The sequence below is a fragment of the Chinchilla lanigera genome, unplaced genomic scaffold (assembly GCF_000276665.1).
Source record: "Chinchilla lanigera isolate Chin_1 unplaced genomic scaffold, ChiLan1.0 scaffold00033, whole genome shotgun sequence".
Classification (NCBI taxonomy): domain Eukaryota; kingdom Metazoa; phylum Chordata; class Mammalia; order Rodentia; family Chinchillidae; genus Chinchilla; species Chinchilla lanigera.
Window position 1 is genome coordinate 9874257 of NW_004955434.1, and position 20955 is coordinate 9895211.

A 20955-nucleotide genomic window follows, 5' to 3' on the forward strand; every position below is an offset into this window, starting at 1 on the left:
CTCACTATGTAGTCCAGACTGATCTCAAACTCACAAGCCTCCTGCCTCAGCCTCCCAAGTGCTGGGATCACAGGCATGCACTACCATGCCCAGCTTGTAATTATTCTTTGTTCCCATTTTGAGATGAAGATAGTGAAGCTTAGAGGGTTGGAATAACTTGATAAGGTCACAAGAAATAACTAAGGAGAGCTGTGATTCAAGGCTTCCCCATGGCACAAGGAGGAAGTGCTGTCTGCATTCTACCTTGGTCACTCCAGTGCCGTCCACTTCCCTGCCTTCGGAGTACCAGCTCTGTTTGACTTCTTGACAAAAGGGATCAAATCCCATCGGTAGCAATGGCTTTGGGATGTGTTGGAGAGAGAGTAAAACCTCATGCTCTTGTGGGGAGCATTAAGGAAGGTTTTAAACCCCCAAAAGGATGAGTAATAGGATTCTGACCTGGAGCATGGTAAGCAGGAAGGTTTTGAAAAAGACAGAGGCTTTTCCGGTCCCTTCCTATAGTGCAAGGAGACCAAGGCCCAGTAGGTGGCAGCAGAGAACCAGCCAGTGACTAGCAAGGTCATAAGGATGCAAATTCTAACCGTGGGGCAGAAGTAGCAGAGCCCTTTGAGTTGGGGCCAAGGAGTAAGGGGTGGGCAGTCTCACAGCAACAATTTACTTTATTATTGCTAAGCATATTTATCTGTATCTGTGCCAGATACTGTACCGAGAAGGAAGCTTTCAATTCTCACGATGAACCTGGAACAGAGATCAGCCCCATTTTTAGATGCTCGCATGAGGCTTTCAGAGGTTTGTTTTGTTGCTCAAGGGCACATGGACTGAAGAGACAAAGTTCAAGCAGTTTGGACTCCAGCCTCTGGTGTTCGCCAGTGAAAAACCAGCATTCACCTGGAAGTGCTGAGGTGGGGAGCAGGCAGGACTGACTTAGGCTGGCTGTGACTAGGAGCCCGGTCAGGGGAAACTTCTGGGAGCTCTAGGAGACAGGATGTGGTAGGATTTTCAGGCTAAAATTTCTATGAAGCTTTCCTTGAAAAAGTGACACACACTTTGTCTTGGTCATGTAACCCTGAAGGACCAGGCACCTCAAATGCCACAAACCAAAATTCCAAGGAGGTGCATGTGAAAAATCGGATCAGGGTTCCCTGCCTGAGTTTCAAAAGGCAAACTAGGTGGAGAACTGGTCACCTGACAGGCTGCGTATGGCCAGCATGCTGACTCTGACGTGGACCCCTTCCGGGGACAGGACAATGACAGCTGCCTTGCCGTCTCCACCATGGAAGAAGGCAGGGCATCCTCACATTCCCTGAACCAACTCACACCAGCAGAGGACTCGAGTGAGACCTTGCCCTGAGAGCCAGGTCAATGTCTTCTACGGCCACCAGTCCTCCACGACCCGTGCTAGTTGGAGAGCCCAGCTTAATGCAAACCCTGGGCTTCTCAGTTCAGGACTACTGTCTTCCTTCCAGACACAGTCACCACCAGGGCTTTCTGAGAATCACCAGGCATAAGCCTGAGCTTCAGGCTGAAGTTGCTTTCTTCAAATCTGTTGACACCAAAGGCTGTATTCTTGCCAGTTTCTGTATGAAATCTCCTGAGCTAGCCTCAGTTCTGGAAACCCAGATTACTTTGTGGTTCATTGTTCTACCTCAGGGCTTTGCACTAGTTGTTCTGTCTGACGTGTTCTTCTTCCGCCTGTTCAGCACCGCCCCGCCCCCACTCCGGCTCTGGGGATTGAACGCAGGGCCCGGCATATGCTAGGCAACCACTCTGCGGGGCCACACCCCTCGCTCTTCTTCCTCCATCTTTTCATGCCTGCCTCCTTCTGATCTGGATCTCAGTTTACAATTTCCCTCCTTTTCAGAAAGATTTTCCCTGTCTCTCCTAAAAAAGAAAAAGAAAATCAATCCTTCTTTCACTGGTCCCTTATCAATTCCAGTGACAGCTGTCCCAGCATCCAGTTTCCGGCAGGCTGACACCGCTCTCCCACAGGACAGCTCTTCCCCATAGCTCAACACAGGAACTGGAAAGTCAGTGGGTCTGAAAGGAATGGAGCCCCAGATGCTATGCGGCCATTTAACCCAAGCCCTCAGCTAGTGAAGACTCTCGCACTCCTTCATTTTACTGGGGGTTTTGCTTTAATTTTTGTCAATGATGGTTATGGAGACATAGCAACAAGTGACTATCACGTCCCATTAAAAGGCTTGTGGGCTATACACATTTGACTCATAGGGTAGAAGCAGCCCTGATTTGTTAGATTTTTAACTAGATCATATTCCACCTTGGAAAAGAAAATTTCATGTCCCTTGTAAATGATTTTTTGTTGTTGTTGTTGTTGTTTTCCAGTACCGGGAATCGAACTCACAACCTCATGCTTGCCAGGCAGGCGCTGAACCACTGAGCTAAATCCCCAGCCCTCATGTCCCTTGTAAACACATGGAAACTCACTGTTGTCAGTGGACAGCCACCCCAGGACCATCGCAAAGAAATCAGGACGCCCAACTTAGAAGATTTCAGGGATCTTCTAATTCTTCTTCTTGAGCAGGGAGTGTGGGACTCGATTATCTCCAGACCTGAACCTACAATCTCTTAAGCTTTTTGAGGTAGAGATGAGAGGGGATATAGGGCTCCTGGTTAAATCTGGATTTCAGACAAAGAAAAACATAACTTTTTTATTGTGTGTCTTGATGGGAGACATTTATATTAAAAATCTTTCGTGGACGTAGTTACACTAAAAAACTATTCATTTTCTATCTGAAATTAGAATTTCATTGGGAATTCTATACATTTTTTCTGGCCACCCTACAGAGGAGCTAACTCTTAACTAACAGCTTCCCTTAAGATGAAGCTTTCAGATTGGGGAAAACAAAGGCCACAGTGAGCTGTGATTTTTTTTTTTTTTTTTTTTGAAGGGTGAGATGAAGTTGGTTTCTTTCATGCCAAATAAGCAATCACAGACGACTCCGTCAGGAGTCCAAACTCATGACTATCATGGGACTCAAGATCAAGAAAAAAAATTTTGTTTAAGATTAAGAGTCAGAGAAGCAATCTTCACACACACACAGCCAAGCCCAGTCAGCAAGTGAAGGGCTATCTCGTCAAGAAAGGTAAGAACATCGCTTCTCTCTGGAATCTTAGTCCTATTCTCTCAGAGCAGGATGGGGCGATGCTGGCGGACATTCCCGCTTCCCTCGGTGCCTTCACTGTCCGCAGGATTTCTCCTCAATGTTTATAAACCTCCAATCTCTGAGGGCCCACAAAGGCTCCCCTGTGACTGCCAGCAAGAACAGGAATTATTCCAGAGATAAACACTCTCTCTGCTCAGGATGTATTCATTTTTGCGGGGGTAGATTTTTTATTTATTTATTTATTTTTGAGACAGGGTCACACTGTGTAGTTCTTGATGGCCTTGGACTTACTTATGTAGCCTAGGCTGGCCCCGAAGTCACAGTGATCTTCCTGCCTCAGCCTCCAAGTGCTGGGATTACACGTGTGTGCAACTATGCTTAACATGCTGGGTGTATTCCGTCACTTGAAGGAGTGCTTCTCTTGGTTTGAGGGGGGTGAGGGGACATTTACTTTCCCTACACTGTTTCCCAAGGCTCTGAGCTTGAGGTATAGATGTACAAAAACAGTTTAAAGCAGAATTGAGTTTCTTGTCTGTAATTTGAACAGAGGGCTTACCCCCACGTTATCCACCTGAGATGATCATCGAGTTCAACTGTAATTTTATTTAAACGTTTGGGAAGGACAGTTACACATAAATTGGTCCCAGTGGAAATGTGTCACATGGTGAAATTCCCCACTTTGTTCTCCCATTCTCCCTGTTGTTCAAATTGGAGCTCATTAAGATAACTGTATGGGGATTAGAACTTTAATAGTCACAAGAAAAGTAAGAGGGAGAAAATTACACAACAGCAAGGAGAGAGGCTTCCACTATTGACTTTTAATGAGGTCACTTTTATCATGAGCACTATGGTTCATGAGTTTGTTGTTGTTATTGTTCATTTGTATATATTAGAGTTTCTTTCTTTCTTTCTTTCTTTCTTTCTTTCTTTCTTTCTTTCTTTCTTTCTTTCTTCTTTCTCTCTTTTTAGCTCTTTGTCATAAGGCTTGAACCAGAAAGAAGTTGAAGTTGATTTAGGTGGGAAGAAAAGAAACTGTTAGACAACGTCAGGTCCAGGGCTTCCTGGGTGATGTGCATATGGACAAACCGAGGCGCAGGTACAGCGGTTTCCCTTGTTGGAAGGTGGACTTGGTTATGTTTTACAGCACATATTTGCAGCACAAAACGGGCACAGACGTTGGAGGCAGCTGGCACAGGTACCTGTCACATCTTAGTTCTTAGTTCATCTTCTCCTTTCCCCAAAGGATGCTGTGCTCGCTGCCTCACGCCCCATATCACACTCTAGGAAATGCGTTTGTCTCATCACAGCCTCTGTTTGTTCAGGTATTAATACCAAACAGCAACCTGTGAGAGGAATTACTTCTCCTGTTAACATTGCTCTGGGTCAGGCAAATTAGAGAGTGAATAAAAATCCTCTTTTTCTCTAAAAGTGTATAGGATGGAGTCAAGTTAAAGGCAAATTAAAGTCAATTATTTTTTGGCCAAGTAATAACCTCCCTTGAAAGTTTTTTGTTTTGTTTTCATCTGTATTTTCTTCTTCAAACTTACTTTTCCATTAGTGGAAGAGTTAGAAGCCTAAGCTACGAGTACTGCTAAAGGCCCTCAGGTAAGTGCAGAAGTAGGTACAAATCCTTTCAGAGAGAAACCAGGGGTCCTCCTGTCAATACTGGTTACCTGGCAACAACATCTTTGCAGGTCTTCATGAAATAGCAGGTGGGGTTCACTGAATTTACTAAATGGTGTCCATGTGTCCCGTCAGGTGTGTTGTGCTCTCACCCCAAGATGCCACGAGTAGACGGTCACTTCAACTATGGTTATCCCGGGAAGGGGCATGGCCACGCTTACATCACACCCGAAGCGTAAGTTCGAAACCAGACCTAGCACGGTTCCCAGTCTGCTGTTTGCTGGCAGAGCCTGCTGACTTCCACCTCTCCCGGCCATTTGTCAGTGTCCCTTGTGTTTATTTCCCCAGGGAGTAAAAACCATAGCAACAAGGGGAAGAGACTTCTGGTTTTACAAAGGACTCACTGGGGTTTCTCTGGGGCCAAGCCGGCAGTAAGAAAGGAATGATAAAAAGTTGGATCTTTCTATTTTTGTCTGCATTCAGAGCTATTGAGACTTATTAGCCATAGATCCCCAAAACTTCTGCCTGGCATAAAGATGCTTCTTTCCTCAAACCTTATTCGTCAACTCTTCTGAGGCTGCTGAAGGTGCCTGGCGCACAGAATGAAGCTAAGTTGCCAAAGAGCCTGTGTAGATGAGGGCAGGTGTGCGGAACTCAGCCTGCAGACTAACTCCAGGATGAAGATGGTGCCGTAACTGTTGTACTGTAACTTTACAGAAAGGAGACCACGTCATTAATAAGAATTAATCAAAAACAAGAATGTAAATGACTAGCATTTTTATGGTGCTATATAAGAGTCCAAGACACATACTGCTTTTATCATTGAAAAAGCTAATAATCCAGCGGGAGAGTTGGGCAAGAAAATAACTTTAGCAGATGTAAGTGTTGGCTGAGCGTGCTGGGCAGCACACACCTATAATCCCAGCATCCTGGGAAGCTGAGGCAGGAGGATTGCAAGTTTGAGCCCAGCCTGGCAACTTAGCAATTTAACTGTCTCAAAATAAAAATAGGGATGAGGAACACAGCTCAGTGAGGAGGGCCCGGGTTTAGTCCACAGCGTAACCCCTGCCCCCCCAAAAAAAAGAAGAAAAAGAAAGCAACAAATAAACAAAAAGAAAAAAGAAGGAAGGAAAAGAAAAACTAGTGCTGTTCAGGGAACACACAGAGACTGTAGGACACTCTGGGCGCACTAGGAGTGGGGCGGGGTGTGGCGGTGGGAGGGAGTATGGAGGTAGGACAAGGGGTTCTATTTTCTGAGCAGGGACTTCCACAGGATAACAAGAAATCGGGTTTTTATTTGGACTATGTTTCCCATGATCTGATCAGAATGCACTGTAGACCTGCTCTCCTTTTGGAAAAAGTCACTGAAAAACCTTAAATGGACCAATTAGCAGGGACAAACAAGTTGTAGAACCCATCAAAGGTGCTAAGACAGAATCCAGGCTGACAGCATTTCCTCCGAAGACTATGTGGGAATTCTTCCATACTGCGGTGTGGGGAAGAAACGGGGCTGGTTCTATCTGCTAACAAACATTCTTCAAGAGTGAAAATAAACTTGGGGAGGGCCTATTGCCTATGGTGTTAGTTAGGATACTGTTTCAGTGTCTGCAGGATGACCTAACAGAGTATTCTTTGAGACCTAATTTTATTTACCTGTCAGGTGACAGTCCAATGTTCATTAATTTCCTTCTCTCTGTCACTCCCCTGAGACACCGTCTTTGTTTACACAGTCGAAGATGATACATCATCAATGCCAAATCTCACCCACAGAAAGGGGAGACAAAGACAGGGCTGGGACCATACCTCTCAGGTGACATGCACCACCTCTGCTCGCCCCTCACACGGTCACACTCACCCTGGTGCATATCACCCTTGCTGTGTTGCAGATGAAGAAGGACTCAGAGAAACTAGGAAATATACAACTGGACATAGTGATACTGTGGTTTCGATACGACTCTGCCTGTGAAGCATTATGCTATAGGTCAGCTGAACTCATATTTATACAACTCCAGCCAACACCAGGCAAGGGTGGAGGTCAGAATCTCTACCATGAAGCGGAAGGCTGGGAGTAGGAGGACGTCAGCTCAGGAGGCCATTCCGTGCCATAAGCAAGGGGCCAGGTGGCTTCACAGCCTAAGCAGAGTGATTCTCAGGGTCTAGTTGGGAAGACAGAAAGCAACCAGGCATTTCAACTTCCGTATAAGAAGGCATTTCTACCTGGCTGGTTCCGGAGCCTTGGGAGCTTGGAGGTGGGGACGCTGGCCAGCTAGTGCGGAGCATAACAAGGCATTTCTATTTGGCTATTCTAGGAGTGAGATGCAGAGCTGGTGGTTGGGACTGGCTGTGAAGAACTGTTGGTGGGGTGCTCCTAACCAGAACAAGGAGCAAACTGGAAAGAGCAGCTCTTCCCGGTCTTGAGGCCTCCCTCCTTCAGCCTTTTCAACTCCCTCTAGGGGCTCTAACGGAAGTCAGTGGGCAGAGGAGAAGGGAGGTTTGCAGAGTTCCTCCCCCGCACAGCATAGGAAGGTGGGCTTGGAAGTCGGTGACAACGCTGAATTAGGAGCTCATGGCGTTTAATACCATTGCCGTGGAAAGGAACCCCTGGACGGAAGGCCTGGCATTCTGTGTTTTGCTTGCTAAACAAAGTGCTCATGTAAATTCTCTGGCATCTTCCCTGAAATACAGGGGAGCCTCTAGCTTCTAGAGAAAATGTATCAATTTAACCTGCATGGTAGGAGCTGTCCCTCCAGAGGCAGAATGTCATTTCAACAGCTAAACTGCCCACACTGTGATCTCTTAATCTCAGTCCGCAAGAAGGAGCCACTGAGTTCATGGAACATCATGATTTTGTGCAGGTTAGTGAAAGAGATCAATCCAGAACGTAACTGTGCACCAATATTCTCTCTTGAAAGGTCTCTGCTCATAGATAAATAGGAAGTAGGGACAGGTTCAAATAATTCTCCAAATTACCTATTCCGTTGTTTCAAAAGTATTTTAATGATATGCTAATTTGCTTCATTTATGCTCCTAGTTTTTCTTAATTTTTTGAAAAGAAAGTTTTGTGCTAATACCTGTTTGTTTCTTCTTTGTAAAAGAGCATCTTTTTTTGCCTATGTCTTATACTTTGACTAACTACTTTGAAGATAAAGATACATAGTGTGTTAACTATTGTCATGCTCTTTCAAAAAAAGAGAAAACTTTGATTTTAAAAAATAAAAGAACCCTGTTCCAGTAAGGGAATAGGGACATCTACATTGGAGCAACACGTCTCTGAAATTTTTGAAGACAGTTATCCTCCTTCCAATCTTGCCACCAGACAAACAAGGAAGAACAATGTGTAGTGAATCCCCATACCTCGTCCAAAGGGCAACCCATCTGCCTTGAGTGTGACCTACCGTTTCGAAGGCTCAGGAGATAGAGATTCTCACAGTTCACCGGGCATGATCATCTAGGGAGCTTGCTTATGTGTAGATTTCTAGGTGCTGCACTCAAGAGTCCGAGCTGGCAGGTCAGGGGTGGAGCCCACGGACCTGCACTTTAATTATCATTGCAGGTAACTCTGCTCCACTTTAATAAGCATTGCAGATGACTGCTGCGGTGCAGGTGACTCTCTGAGGACCCCAGCCAAGCCGGGCAGGGGATTATTCTGGTGCATCTGGCATTCCGTGGTGTTTTACGCTCTCAGTCTTTGGGTGTGTTGTGAGGACAACGTGACCTTGCATAAAGAGCTGGAACAGAGCTCTGTGTGTGTCAGGAAGTTCAAAGGCAGACCACAGAGTCAAATTGGAGCACAGGCGCTCTGGGAACTGGGTCAGATGTCTTCAGTCACGAGAGCCCTTGAGCCCTCCCGTCACAGCTTCATTTTAAGAAACAGTAGATTTTGCAGGACAAGCACCAGCCTGGGAGACAGGAGACCTGGTTCTGGCCCAAATTCTAAGCTCCCTTGGCTGGTGTCCAGTGCCAGTAACTGTGAATGCTGGCCCTGCCACGTACTGGTTGTGCAACCTTGCCTAGTTTCCAACCTAATGTGGGCTCTGAAATGAGCACCACACACGGCTCGGGATTGTAGTGAGGATAAAATAAGGCATGCATGTGTGGTGCTTAGCGGAGTGTCTGGCACAAGTTGGTGCTGTGTCACTGAGGTGGTGGTAGTGCTGATGCATTTCAGTGGGTCGCAGCTTCTTGAGCTATGGAATGGGTAGACTGGCCTACATAATTGGGTCAGAACTCACACGTAGCATTGCCATCTTGTTCTTTCCATTCCGTTTGGGGTTGGACGTAACATAACAGCTTTGAGTCTGTAGCCTTGAGATTGTCTAGTAGGTGGCCCTGGGCAAAATTTTCTCCAGAAGGCTTTGTTCAACCTTGCTCTTTTCTTATAAATTTCCTAGCTCTGCAGAGCTTTCTTAGCAAGTTCTCAGGCACAGGTAGCATGTAATATTATGAACTTTCACCATGCTGTGGAGTGGAAAATCAGGCAGGTGCTGGCTCGTTGACAGCTTCATGCAGGCAATACATAGTTCCAGCCTCTTCCCAACCTTTATGGTAACTGCAATGCTTCCCAGGGCGATGGACACAGGGTCCAAGAGGATGACCCAGATCCCCAGCAGGTTGGCATTCTGATGCTTAGGACCAGATCTGTCTGCAGGAACTCTATATCTTTGTTCTGGTTTCACTCAGATTCTTCTCCTCAGGGTTGCATGGGCTGAGAACGGTTTTGGGCAGAGATTGTCCTACCTCGGTCTTGCGATAGCTCTGGATGACCAGCAGCAAGCCATTTAACCTCTATCTTTATTTCCTAATCTGTGAACCTGGGATGATGAATAGTGTGAACCTACCAGGGTTATTATGAAAATTAAAAAAGCCAGTGCATGTGCGATGGTTCGCATAGCACCTGGCTTATAGTAGATGCTCAGTCAGTGTTCATTTCTCTTTCCTTGCTCTGTGCTGAGATGGAGAAGATGCTGTGAACCAACCCCGATGAGAAGAAAAGATACGCTCAATAAAGCCCGAATAACTATATTGTCCCTGTGAGGATCAGTTAATAGGATCCTTGCAGCTGGCAGTGCTGGTGTGGGCACAAACTGGGAGGCTTCTCCATCAGAATCGGTGCCAAGATACAGGAGCTGGAGGTCTGGGGCGGCTCCCCCATCTAGAGGGTGGTGGTGTGTGTGGCAGACTACTCATATAGTGGGACTATATGAGGAAAGAAGACGACTGATTTATGTTTCTTGACACTATGGAACAATATTTCTGTCCCTAATTGGATGTGTGTGTCTCTGCCAGGGCTGCAGGGATTGGCATCCTGACAGTGATCCTGGGAATTTTACTGCTCATTGGCTGCTGGTACTGTAGAAGAAGAAGTGGATACAGAACCTTGACGGTGCGTGGAGTCCTTCAGATCCAGGACCCCTGCTTTCCACTTCCTCTGAATTTCTGGGGAGAAGGATAACATTCTCATGGTCCCCTGTAGTTCTAATTCTTGCTTCTGATGAACTTTTTTTTTTTTTTTTTTTTTGAGACAAGGTCTCGCTGTGTAGTTCAGGCTGGGCCTGAGTTCACTATGTAGCCAGGCGGGCCTCGAACTCGCAGTGATCCTTCCGTGTCAGTCCCCCTAGTGTTCGGATTACAGGCTGCACCACCACGCCCAGCTTCTTTCAAGCAACTCTTCCTTTGCTTCTGCCCAGATATGAGTCCTACCCAAGAACTTGCCTCTTCTCTTTGGCTCTACTCAAAGCAAATTTAAGTGGCTGGTTGCCATGTGCAGCAGAGTACCAATGGTTTGTAGGGCAGAGGAGAAAGGGTTTGTGGTCCCCTTAACAACAGTATTTTAGAATCCTTGGGTCTTAGCAATTCTAGAGATTATTGTTGATTCTGTTATCCCATTTAGTGGCATGCCTCTCCTTCCTTGCCTGCTCACATCTCCTGTCCTAGATTACCTACGAACTTCAAATTCTTCTAATTCTGTCATACTAAGTAGTCCAGGCTACCCAAGACCCCTGTGAACATCAGTACAGTGAGAGAACTGTCCTTCCTTTCAGCAGTACAAAGCATATTTATTTCTTTTCACTGGCCCCCATCCTCCTTAGGTAGCTAACGTTTAACATATCTTTTCATTCTGTACCCACATAACCAGGAAGCTAACACAACAACACGGTCTATTCATCGGGCACCGGGTTCTCCCAGTGAGTGGGACACATCAATCAAGCCTATAGGCTATAAAAAACTTTAGGTTTCAGCAAACTCACTTCAAAGCCAGGTAGTACTTTAACACTGAAGCATCCAAAGGCATTCTCCAAGGTGAGGCTGCAATGAAAGGAGAGTTACAATTTTCTCTCTTCTTATCACAGATGTGAGAGGTTTTCAGGTTGCTGCGTGATGCAAAGCTGTCATCACAGGAGATCTTGGAAAGTCCCACTCCTCATGTGGCACACACTTCATTCGGAAGAGGCTCTGGGAAGGAGAGGAGTGCTGGTGTGGGTGGAGGGCAGGAGTACGGCAATCTGAAGAAGGGAAAGGGATTTAGCTTTTCAGGGCTGGGGATTTAGCTCAGTGGCATTGCGCCTGCCTGGCAAGCGCAAGGTTGTGAGTTCGATACCTGGTACCGGAAAACAAACAAACAAAAAAAATAAAAGAGGCACTTTCCAATTTTTCCCTCCTTGCCAAGAAACTAGGCAGTTTGTGTTTCCCTTTCTCTAATGCCTTACTAGAGTGTGCAAAAAACAAAACATGAATGGTTAGGCAGATTGGAGGCTGACACACCACCAAGAAGAGCCTCTGGTATGTCTGTATTTCATGAGAACAAGCAGAAGATACTGAATCAGAACAAGAAAACTTCAAACCAACACTGGAGGAAAGCTTCGACTACAAGGTTAAGGACAGAACCCCTGATTTTATGACATTTCTCCGTGGTGGTCCACAACAGGTTAGCAGGGGAAGGGCTTTGTTTTCCATCCCAGAACTCTACTTGTAGCTCTAGCATGGAGTAATGACATCTTCTAACTGGCTGGTTACCGTTTACCTCTTCCACCTACTCTTTGCCCCCATGCATGAACCAGGACATTGTACGTCCAGTGCTTAGTACAGAGCCTGACACATGGCAGTTACTCAGTCATGTGGCATTGGGATTTGATCTCATTGCCTACCACTGACTTGCTTGGAGACCTTAGATTTTTAATTTCTCTAAACCTCATCAGCTTTATTCTACACACACAGAGACATGGTGGAAACATGATATAACACAGCCAGTTTTTATTTAATATACTTTAAAAATATTTTTTTATCATATATTTGCATATCAAAAATACAATGATTTAACCTTTCAAAAAAACATGCTATAAAAACTCATTAGGTTGGTGTTCGCTTCCCAATCATCCATAATTATTAGGTTGATGCTTGATTTTTCTCCTTTATGCTTCAATGTTCTCATTTTAAATTCATTCCATTTGAAGAGTAGCAGAGAGTTAATAGAGTTAATAGAGTTCAGACACTGTGAACATTTGATTAGTAAAATTTAAGTTCAACCTACCATGACTCAATTACTCCAGATGTAAATCAGTGATTCAGAGTGTTTCTGGAATTTTTATGAGACAGAAATGTGTTTAAATTTCCTGGTTCTTCAGTATTTAAATACTCTGTCACATTAATTTTTTAAATTAACATTAAAATTTGTTTTGAAATTGGTATATCTCCAGGAAAGAGAGCAACAACTGTTGGAAATCAACAGTCTAAGAAATTTAGGCAAAATAATGTATAATACTGCATTTAATTACATTATTACCTCTTCTCTCTCTTTGGTGATTCTATTCCATTAAGCAGAAAAACATAAATAATAAATACAAGTTTTAGGTACCTGAAGCTTAGCAATTTTAACTAAAGTTTGAAAAGCATACGTTCCAACTTGCATTAACCACAGAATGGTAACAAGGTTGTTTAAAATTTAGATTGCCTAAAATTTCTTTCTTAGTTACCAGTTCTCCTGAATGCTGAAAAACATGTTTTAAAAGGAGACATTGATTTTTGAAGCAACACGTTTTTGTAGCAAAAAATGGAAAGTTACTTATAAGAAACTGGAAGTTGTTTTTTACATTTACCAGTTTTACATTTTCACCTGGACATTTAGGGCATACTTTTTGGGTGTTTTTTTTTGTTTGTTTGTTTTATTAGAATTTTAAGGCCCTGGCTAACAGCTCAATTTATATTGATGTCTCATGGTATCAAGTTTCTGAAGGCGTGGTCGCAGCCACCCGCACTTACTAACATGCAGACTCTGAGGCCGTGTCTGGTTAGATGCAGGAGTCAAGTCCCTAATATACACACTGAGTGTGAATGTAAATGCGGAGAACTAGCAGTGGACTGTGAGTGGCTCACATTCATACCTGATGAGAGATGACAGTTTTCTTTCTTCCCAATTGGTATGCCTTTTATTCCCTTTTCTTGGAGTATTGCATTAGCTAGGACTTCCAGTATAATATTGAAAAAGCAGCCAGGAGAGGGTACATCCTTGTCTAGTTCTTGACATTAGTTGGAGTTTCACTTTTCTCATTAGGTATGATGTTAGCTCTAGACATTTTTAGATATTCTTCAGCAAAGTCAGGGAAGTTTCCCTTTATTCCTAATTTCCTGAGAGTTTTAAATTGTGAATGGATGTCAAGTGCTTTTCCTGCATCTGTTGATATGATCATGTTTAGTTTATTGATGTAATGAATTAGAATCATTAATCTTTCAATGTTGAACCAACTTGGCACACCTCGAATAGATCTCATTTGCTCATGGTGTATAATTCTTTTAGATACTGTTAATTTGATATTTTCTTCAAAGTTTTTGCATCAATGTTCTTCTCTTGTAATATTTTTTTCTAACTTTCATCTTAGGATAAAACTGCCCACATAAAATGAATTTTAAAATGCTCTCTGCTTCTATCTTCTTTTTAGAATTTTGAAACTTGTTTTATTGTCACAGTAAGTCCATCAGTTAAATACCTTTATGCTCATTTTATATATGAGAAAGCTGGGGGGAACAAAGTTTAAAAAACTTATTCAAAGTTGAAGTAAATATATTCTCAGTGCTTCTATCTTCTGAACCCACGGCCTTCACATTGAGCTACATCTCCAGCACTTCCACTGCTGCTTTAAAAAATTTTTTTGAGATAGGTTTGCATTAAATTGCCTGTACTGGTCTTCAACTTATGATACTCCTGCCTTAGCCTCTGAGAGTTCTGGGATTATAGGTATACACCATCACACTTGGCTCAATTATTTTCTTCTGTGACTTTTGGCAGATTACTATATTTCATCTAAGTTTTTAAATTTGTGGGCATAGATCTGTTTATAGCTTTCTTGGGATATCCTCTTCATGTTCTGTAGTTATGTCTATGTTTTCATTTCTGATAGTAGCATCTGTTTTTTTCTTTGCCTAGCTTGGCTAAAGGCTTATCTTATCTTTTATAAGAACCAGTTTTTGCTTGTTTTGGTTTTCTCTATTAATTCCTTATTTTCAATTTCATTGATTTTTGGTGGTTTTGGCTTACATGGAGATGTTCCCTCAAAGTCTCATGTGCTCATAGGTGGGGCTGTCGGGAGATGGCTGGAGCACGGGTGTGTGATACTGGAAATGGCTGTGTGATAATCACTGGATAATCACTGACTATACCCACTGATTGGTTTACTGCAGTTCTGAGTGTGACTAATGGGAAGGTCCACCTTGGGTGGCACCAGACTTATAACCTGAATGGCATAAAAAGGGAAAGGAAGTTTGCTGCTTACTGCCTCCAGCTTTCCACATTATGGACTGTTTCTCCTTTGCTATTCCTCTCTGCCATACTGTCCTGCCTTGGAACAAGCTGACTATGGATTTAAAGCACTATAAACTGTGAGCTGAAATAAACCTTCCCTCCTTCAACTTGTGTGTATAGGGTATTTTGTCCCAGCCACAAGAAAGTAACTAAGGTACTTGTCTAACTTTTATTTCTTTTTTTCCTGCTTACTTAGGATTTAATTTACTTTTTATAATTTTCCCAAAGTTGAAGCTTAAGTGGTGGATTTTAGGTCTTTCTTCTTTTCTAATACAGGCAATCAGTCTTATAAATGTCCCTTTAAGTGCTGCCTTTACTATATCCCACAAACTCTGATAAGTTATATATTCAACTTCATTTATTTTGAAATATTTTCACATTTCTCTTGAGAATTTTTCTTTGACCCCTGTGTTTTCTTAAAGAATGTTACTTAATCTCCAAGTATTTGGGTATTGTTCAGATAGCCATCTTTCTGTTTTTTATTTCTAGGTTAATTCCATTCAAGTCTGAGAGTAAACAATGTATGATTTCTATTCTTTTAAATTTGTTAAGATGTAGTTTATGTGGCTCACCTTGATGCATGAGTGACTTTTCTATTGCTCAGACAACATACTGGACACCATAACTCAAGGGAGGAGAGCTGTATTTGGCTCACGGCATCAGAGAGTTCAGTCCATAGCTGGCTGGGTCAAAGGTAGAAGAAGCAAGGGGGAAGGGCATGGAGGAGGAAAGCTGCTCCATTCATGGCAGCCAAGAAGTAGGGAGAAAGAAGAGAGGACCTGAAGTCAAATTTACTTCTCCAGATCATTCCCCAGTGATCCACTTCTTCCAACTAGCTCTATGTCCTAAGAGCACATTCAACTATAAACTCATCAATGGATGAATTGACTGATGACAAATATAGTGCTCTCATGATCAATCACCGTCCAAAAGCCCCACCTCTGAACACATGAGACTTTGGGGGATATTTGATATCTAAATCATAACACTTAGTAAATGTTCCACATGAGCTTGGGAAGAATATGTATTCTGCTGTTGTTGGATAACAAAAGTATATAGGTGTCCATTATATGTAGCTGATTGATGGTTTTGGTGGGCTCAATTATGTCTTTACTGAATTTTTGTCTGTTGGACCTGTCTACTTCTGGTAGAAGTATGTTGAAATCTCCAACTATAATTCCAACTACACAGTGGATGTCAATGGTATGTCCTTGACGCTGTAAGTTATTATCTCATACATTTTGTTGCTTTGTGTTTAGGTACATGCATGTCCAGTACTATGATGTCTTCTTGGAGGATGAACCCCTTTATCATTATTTAACGCTGTCTTTATCCCCAATCTTACTTTGTAGCCTGCTCGTTCTGAAAGGAACATAGCAACTATCACTTTCTTTTGACTAGTGTTACCATGCTATATCTTTCTCAATCCATTTGTTTTTGTGTGCCTTTTAAAGTGAGTTCTTATATATAACACATAGTTGGAGCTTGTGTTTGATCCACTGTGATAATCTCTATTAATTGATGTATTTAAATCACTGACTTTCAAAATGATTATTGACATAGTGTGATTCTTATCTACCATAAATATTACTGTTTTATATATTTTGCCCTTGTTATTTGTTCCTATTTTCTTCTTCCACTCTTTTTCTACCTTATGTGCTTTTAATTTTAGATGATTTAATTTTTCTCTTTTTATATATCTTTCCTTTAAGTTTTTTTTAAATGGTTACTTGCCTTAGAATTTAAAATATGCACTTACAGTTAATCAAAGCCCACTTCACAGGTAGTAGGAGTATTTGTAATAACAAAACAATACTAATTATCCTTTCTATCCCTTTGATCATTGCTGTCATTCATTTCATTTCTATATAAGCATACATAATCAAATACATTGTTGTAATTATTATGTGAACAAACTATATAAGTTAGATCAATTAAAATAAGAGAAATAAAAATGTTTATTTTATCTTCATTTATTCATTCTTCATTTGTGTTCTTTTCTTTATACACATCTGAGTTTCTGACCCATATTATTTTCCTTCTTTTTAAAGAACTCTTTAACATTTTTTGCAGTTAAGTCTACTGGCAACAAACTTTGTCAATATTTGTTAAGAAAGTCTTTCTTTCTTCTTTTTTTTTTTGTGCTGGCAAATCAAACCTAGGGCCTCATGCATGCTAAGCTGACACTTTATCACTGAGCTACATCCCCAACCCTCCTCCTTCATTTTAAAGGATAATTTTGCAAAATGTTCATTTGTATATTCACTCTTCTCCCTCCTTTCAAAAATATTTATTAAGAGTGGGGTGTTAGGCATTGTAACTAGTGCTTTACCTTTAGTTAATTCCCACAACTCAGAGAGGTAGATATCCTGCTATTACAGATGCAAAAGTTAGAATTAAGAGGTAAATTAACTAGCCTGAGCATACACAGCAAGTAAGTGGCAAAACCTAGTTAAAATCTATTCTTAAAACTTTGGCCTCCTTTCTTTAATGGACTCAGCTATTTCTTCTTACCTATTCACTTTAATACATTATATTTCAGGACAAAAGTCTTTGTGCTGGTGCTCAGAGTACCTTACAAGGAAGATGCTCACATGGAGAGCTTGGTCATCAGGACACCAAACTATCTTCTCAAGACAAAAATTGTGAACCTCTGGTAGGTCGAGATGATGCCTCTGGGTATTTTCACATATGGCTGCTTTCAGTTCAAGTGAACGATGTGATTTTCCTTGAAAAGCAAGGATACTGTTAATGTACTGAATGTCACTAAATTGTACACCTAAAATGGTCAAAATGATAATTTTATAATGCGTATTTTATATTTTATCACAAAAATAAAATAAAAACAAAAGTCAAGGGACACAGAGATTTTCTTGAATTGTGTTCGTCTCATACTCAGATTTTTCCAGAGTATGGGAAAATACTGAGTAAAATATAAAGGAAGAACTTGGTTTTAGACATAATAGCCTTTCATTGTATATTTTAATTACATTTGCCTTTGTTCATCAATGCAAATATAGACAGAAGGAAAATTATCAATTATTAATTAAATAGAGTTGTGCTATCCAATGGGGTAGCTACAAGCCACATGTCATCAAACAGTTGGAACGTATCTTGAGTTAAGATAGATTGTAATACATTACAGTATATGAAAATATAAATAATGATTAATGATTTGTATTTAAGCAAGACTATATCTCAAAATAATTAAATAAGTGGGTTAACTAAAATATCTTATTAATTTTACCTGGTTTTTAAAAATGTTGCTACTAGAAGTTACAAATATATGACTTGAACTTTTTTTTTTTTTTTTTTTTTTTGAGACAAGGTTCTTGCTGTGTAGTGCAGGCTGGTCTTGAGTTCACTATGTAGCCCAGACTGGCTTCAGACTCACAGTGATCTTCCTGCCTCAGCCTTCCGAGGGCTGGGATTACTGGCGTGAGGCACAATGCCTGGCTTTGAACTGCGCTTTGACTAGACAGCACTGGTACAGATGCAGTCTTGCATAATGGCTGAGAGCACTGATTCTTGGCTCAATGCCTTACTAGTTTTGTGACCTTGGGCAAGTGGCAACTTCTCTGTGCTTTAATTTCCCACTCAGCGACATTTTGTGGGATTGTTATGAACATTAACTGCAGGACTGACCTGCTTGTGCTGCATCGGTACTATAAATGTGCCTTTAGACACAGTACCAGGAACTATAAAGACTATAGATAGTAGCGACTATATTAACTGTGAATAGGCTTCAACAATTCACTGGGATTTGGGACTTCTGCTGACACTAATAATCCAGGTATACCTTCACTATTAGATTGTGGGAAAGCCCTTAGTCCTATTTTTTCTCTGGTCTTTTCTCTCCAACAATGTTTCAACATATACATTTGGGTGAGAAATTAGATGTGAATACTTAAAAGTTTCAGTCCGCAGCCAAAGTATAAGCATGCTGTTAACTGATTTGACTTAGCTCCTTCCCAGAAATATACACGCGTTTTCCAAACCCATGTCCTCCTTTTTTTATTACCACAGGTTCCTAATGCTCCACCTGCTTATGAGAAACTCTCTGAAGAACAATCACCACCACCTTATTCACCTTGAGAGCCAGTGACCTGCCTCAGAAAAGCTGAAATAATTTCCCTCACACTTTAGTTTTAATTTAGTACAGACATCTAATATTACACTTTGGGATTCTGTAATAGCAATGTACATCTCTAGCAAGCCAGTGTTAATTTTTTTTTTTTTTTTTGTCTTTTTGAGTCAGGGTTTTACTATGCAGTTTAGGCTGGCCTTGAACGCACTTTGCAGCCCAGGCTGGACTTGAACTTGCAGTGATCTTCCTGCCTCAGCCTCCTGAGTGCTGGGATTACAGGCATGCACCATCACACCTGGTCTAAACCAGTGTTAGATCCTAAATAGAGCAACTAGCAATATGAAGCAAATCAGGAAATAATCAGAAATATTCAAATGAAAAACTTCATCAATAAACATTGTAATACCTGTTCTCTGTGCCAGCAGTAATGCTATTAAACCTTCAACCTCTTATTCTTCAAGGAATGGGTACAACTCAAATGGGTGTTCTGCAATCATCTGATTTTTTTTTAATGGAGATTTTGCTGATTTCCCAAGTATTCAGATTTTTAAAGAAGTGATACCTTGACAAACAGAACTGTGGCAGGTGCTATGAAGTTCTCAGAAAGGAGATTGTCACATGTTTATGACAGAGCCGATGGGACCATGTATCCCACCTGAACAATGTCAACCATGGTTCTTTGGGTTTTAAAGTTCTATGACACTGTAATATACTGCAAAGATCCTATGTCTTAAATAATGCATAGAATGCAGTTCTAATTACATCTTACTTAAAGACTCAATTTTGTCATAACTAATAATAAAAATTTTGTGTGAACCGAAAGTGGTATTAGAATTTAAATAAGTAAATGAGAATGTACCTTGGTCTGTGTTTTGTGTATTGTCTTAAATGGTTCCCTGGCAGCTTAGTTCTTTTTGATTTCCAAATCCTTGTCATAAGAACGTACACAGAAAAAAAGCCACAAATGATCAGAAATTCCGCAGTGGTATAATTAGTTTCATTAATGTTTTGGCCATATCTTCTCCACTTATCCCTTACATAATTTAATTTTTTTCAGTCAGCTTAATAAACTATTTTTGGCTTTTAAAAAAATTTTGGTGGTACTTGGGCTGGAACTCAGGGCCTTCAGGTTGAGCTACATTCCAAGCCCTTATCATTTTTTTGTTTTTAAAGATAGGGTCTCACTAAACCACAAGTTGTCCAGGCTGGGCTCAAACTTGTAATCCTCCCACTTCAGCCTCCCAGAGTGCTGGGATTATAGGTGCACACCAGTGTCTGAGTCCAAAATTTGCATCACCACCCGAAATGGAGCAAATCAGCACATTTTTCATAAGTGTGGGTAACTTAAAAGTTTTTATTAAAATCTAAGAAGATAATAATTGTTGTAGGTAGCTGTAAACCCAAGACCTGCTTTCTTTGTTAAAGAGGGAGATTAACACGAATCAGAGAAAACTTCAAAGCTGCCCTTGACACAGAAGGTTTGCAAGTTTTAAAGAAATGTGTTGTTTAATTCTAAGTCACGAAAACACCTAACATCATCTTGTGTCACAGGAAATATAAGCATAACATTTTCCACCAAAGACAAGATGAGACTGAAGGGAAAAAACGCAGAATAAAAAAGCGACACTGAACAAAATATTAAAATACCTTTCCAACTGTCCAAATGCTGTCATCTGTTACCACTGAAGCTACAATCCCCCCTCTGATCCCTTTTCAAAAAGTGATTTCTAAATGAAGAAAACTCCATCGGGCATTTGGCCACCCTTTCCCCTCATCACAAGACCTCTTCTGGGAGTCAGTCCTCCGCACTGACACGGGGATGTCTGGCTTGAGCTCTAGACCTCTCCAAGACACCAGACTGTCAGCTGCTGCAGCTCTGTCCAGTGTGAGCGCTCTCCTCACGGAATACCTCATGTAGTGTCCCACGTGAGAAAGACAGTGGCTTGGGCTGAGTCCAGCTGGGAGAAGCTAGGAGAGTGAGTAGGAACAGCAGATGTGAGATTCAGAAAGAAGCTGCGTGTGATGGCGCACACCTGTAATGCTAGCACTTGGGAGGCTGAGGCAGGAAGATAGCAAATTTGAGCCTACACTGGGGAATGTAGTAAGACCCTGACTCAAAATAAAAGCTAAAGACGTGGGATGTGACTCAGTGTGAAAGCCCTGGGTTTAATCCAGAGTTCAGGAGGAAAAATAACCTGTTCCTTCACAAGGGTAGCCCCACTTGTGAAGACAACTCACAATGCATTTTATATTTCAAAATAGCAAAAAATGAGTTGGGGCATGGTCTGCCTTCTCCCTCTGGCCAGACTGTCACCTCCATCGAGGAG

The 20955-nt window shown here is 41.7% G+C and overlaps 1 protein-coding gene across 1 annotated transcript; it reads left to right on the plus strand.

Annotated features, from left to right (window-relative positions):
- Nucleotides 1-3044: 3044 nt before the first annotated feature.
- Nucleotides 3045-18823, plus strand: Mlana (melan-A). Its single transcript, XM_005388666.2, has 5 exons — nucleotides 3045-3104; nucleotides 4884-4983; nucleotides 10035-10131; nucleotides 17084-17197; nucleotides 18568-18823. The coding sequence occupies exons 2-5, from the start codon at nucleotides 4907-4909 to the stop codon at nucleotides 18634-18636; spliced, it is 357 nt and encodes a 118-aa protein (XP_005388723.1). The 5' UTR covers nucleotides 3045-3104; nucleotides 4884-4906; the 3' UTR covers nucleotides 18637-18823.
- Nucleotides 18824-20955: the final 2132 nt, after the last annotated feature.

Excerpts from the sequence above, each read along its gene's own strand:
- Mlana (XM_005388666.2), top strand. The coding sequence starts at position 4,907 with ATGCCACGAGTAGACGGTCACTTCAACTATGGTTATCCCGGGAAGGGG. Across the intron at positions 10,132-17,083 it reads GTGGATACAGAACCTTGACG|GACAAAAGTCTTTGTGCTGG; the intron begins GTGCGTGGAGTC and ends ATTATATTTCAG. Across the intron at positions 17,198-18,567 it reads ACAAAAATTGTGAACCTCTG|GTTCCTAATGCTCCACCTGC; the intron begins GTAGGTCGAGAT and ends TTATTACCACAG.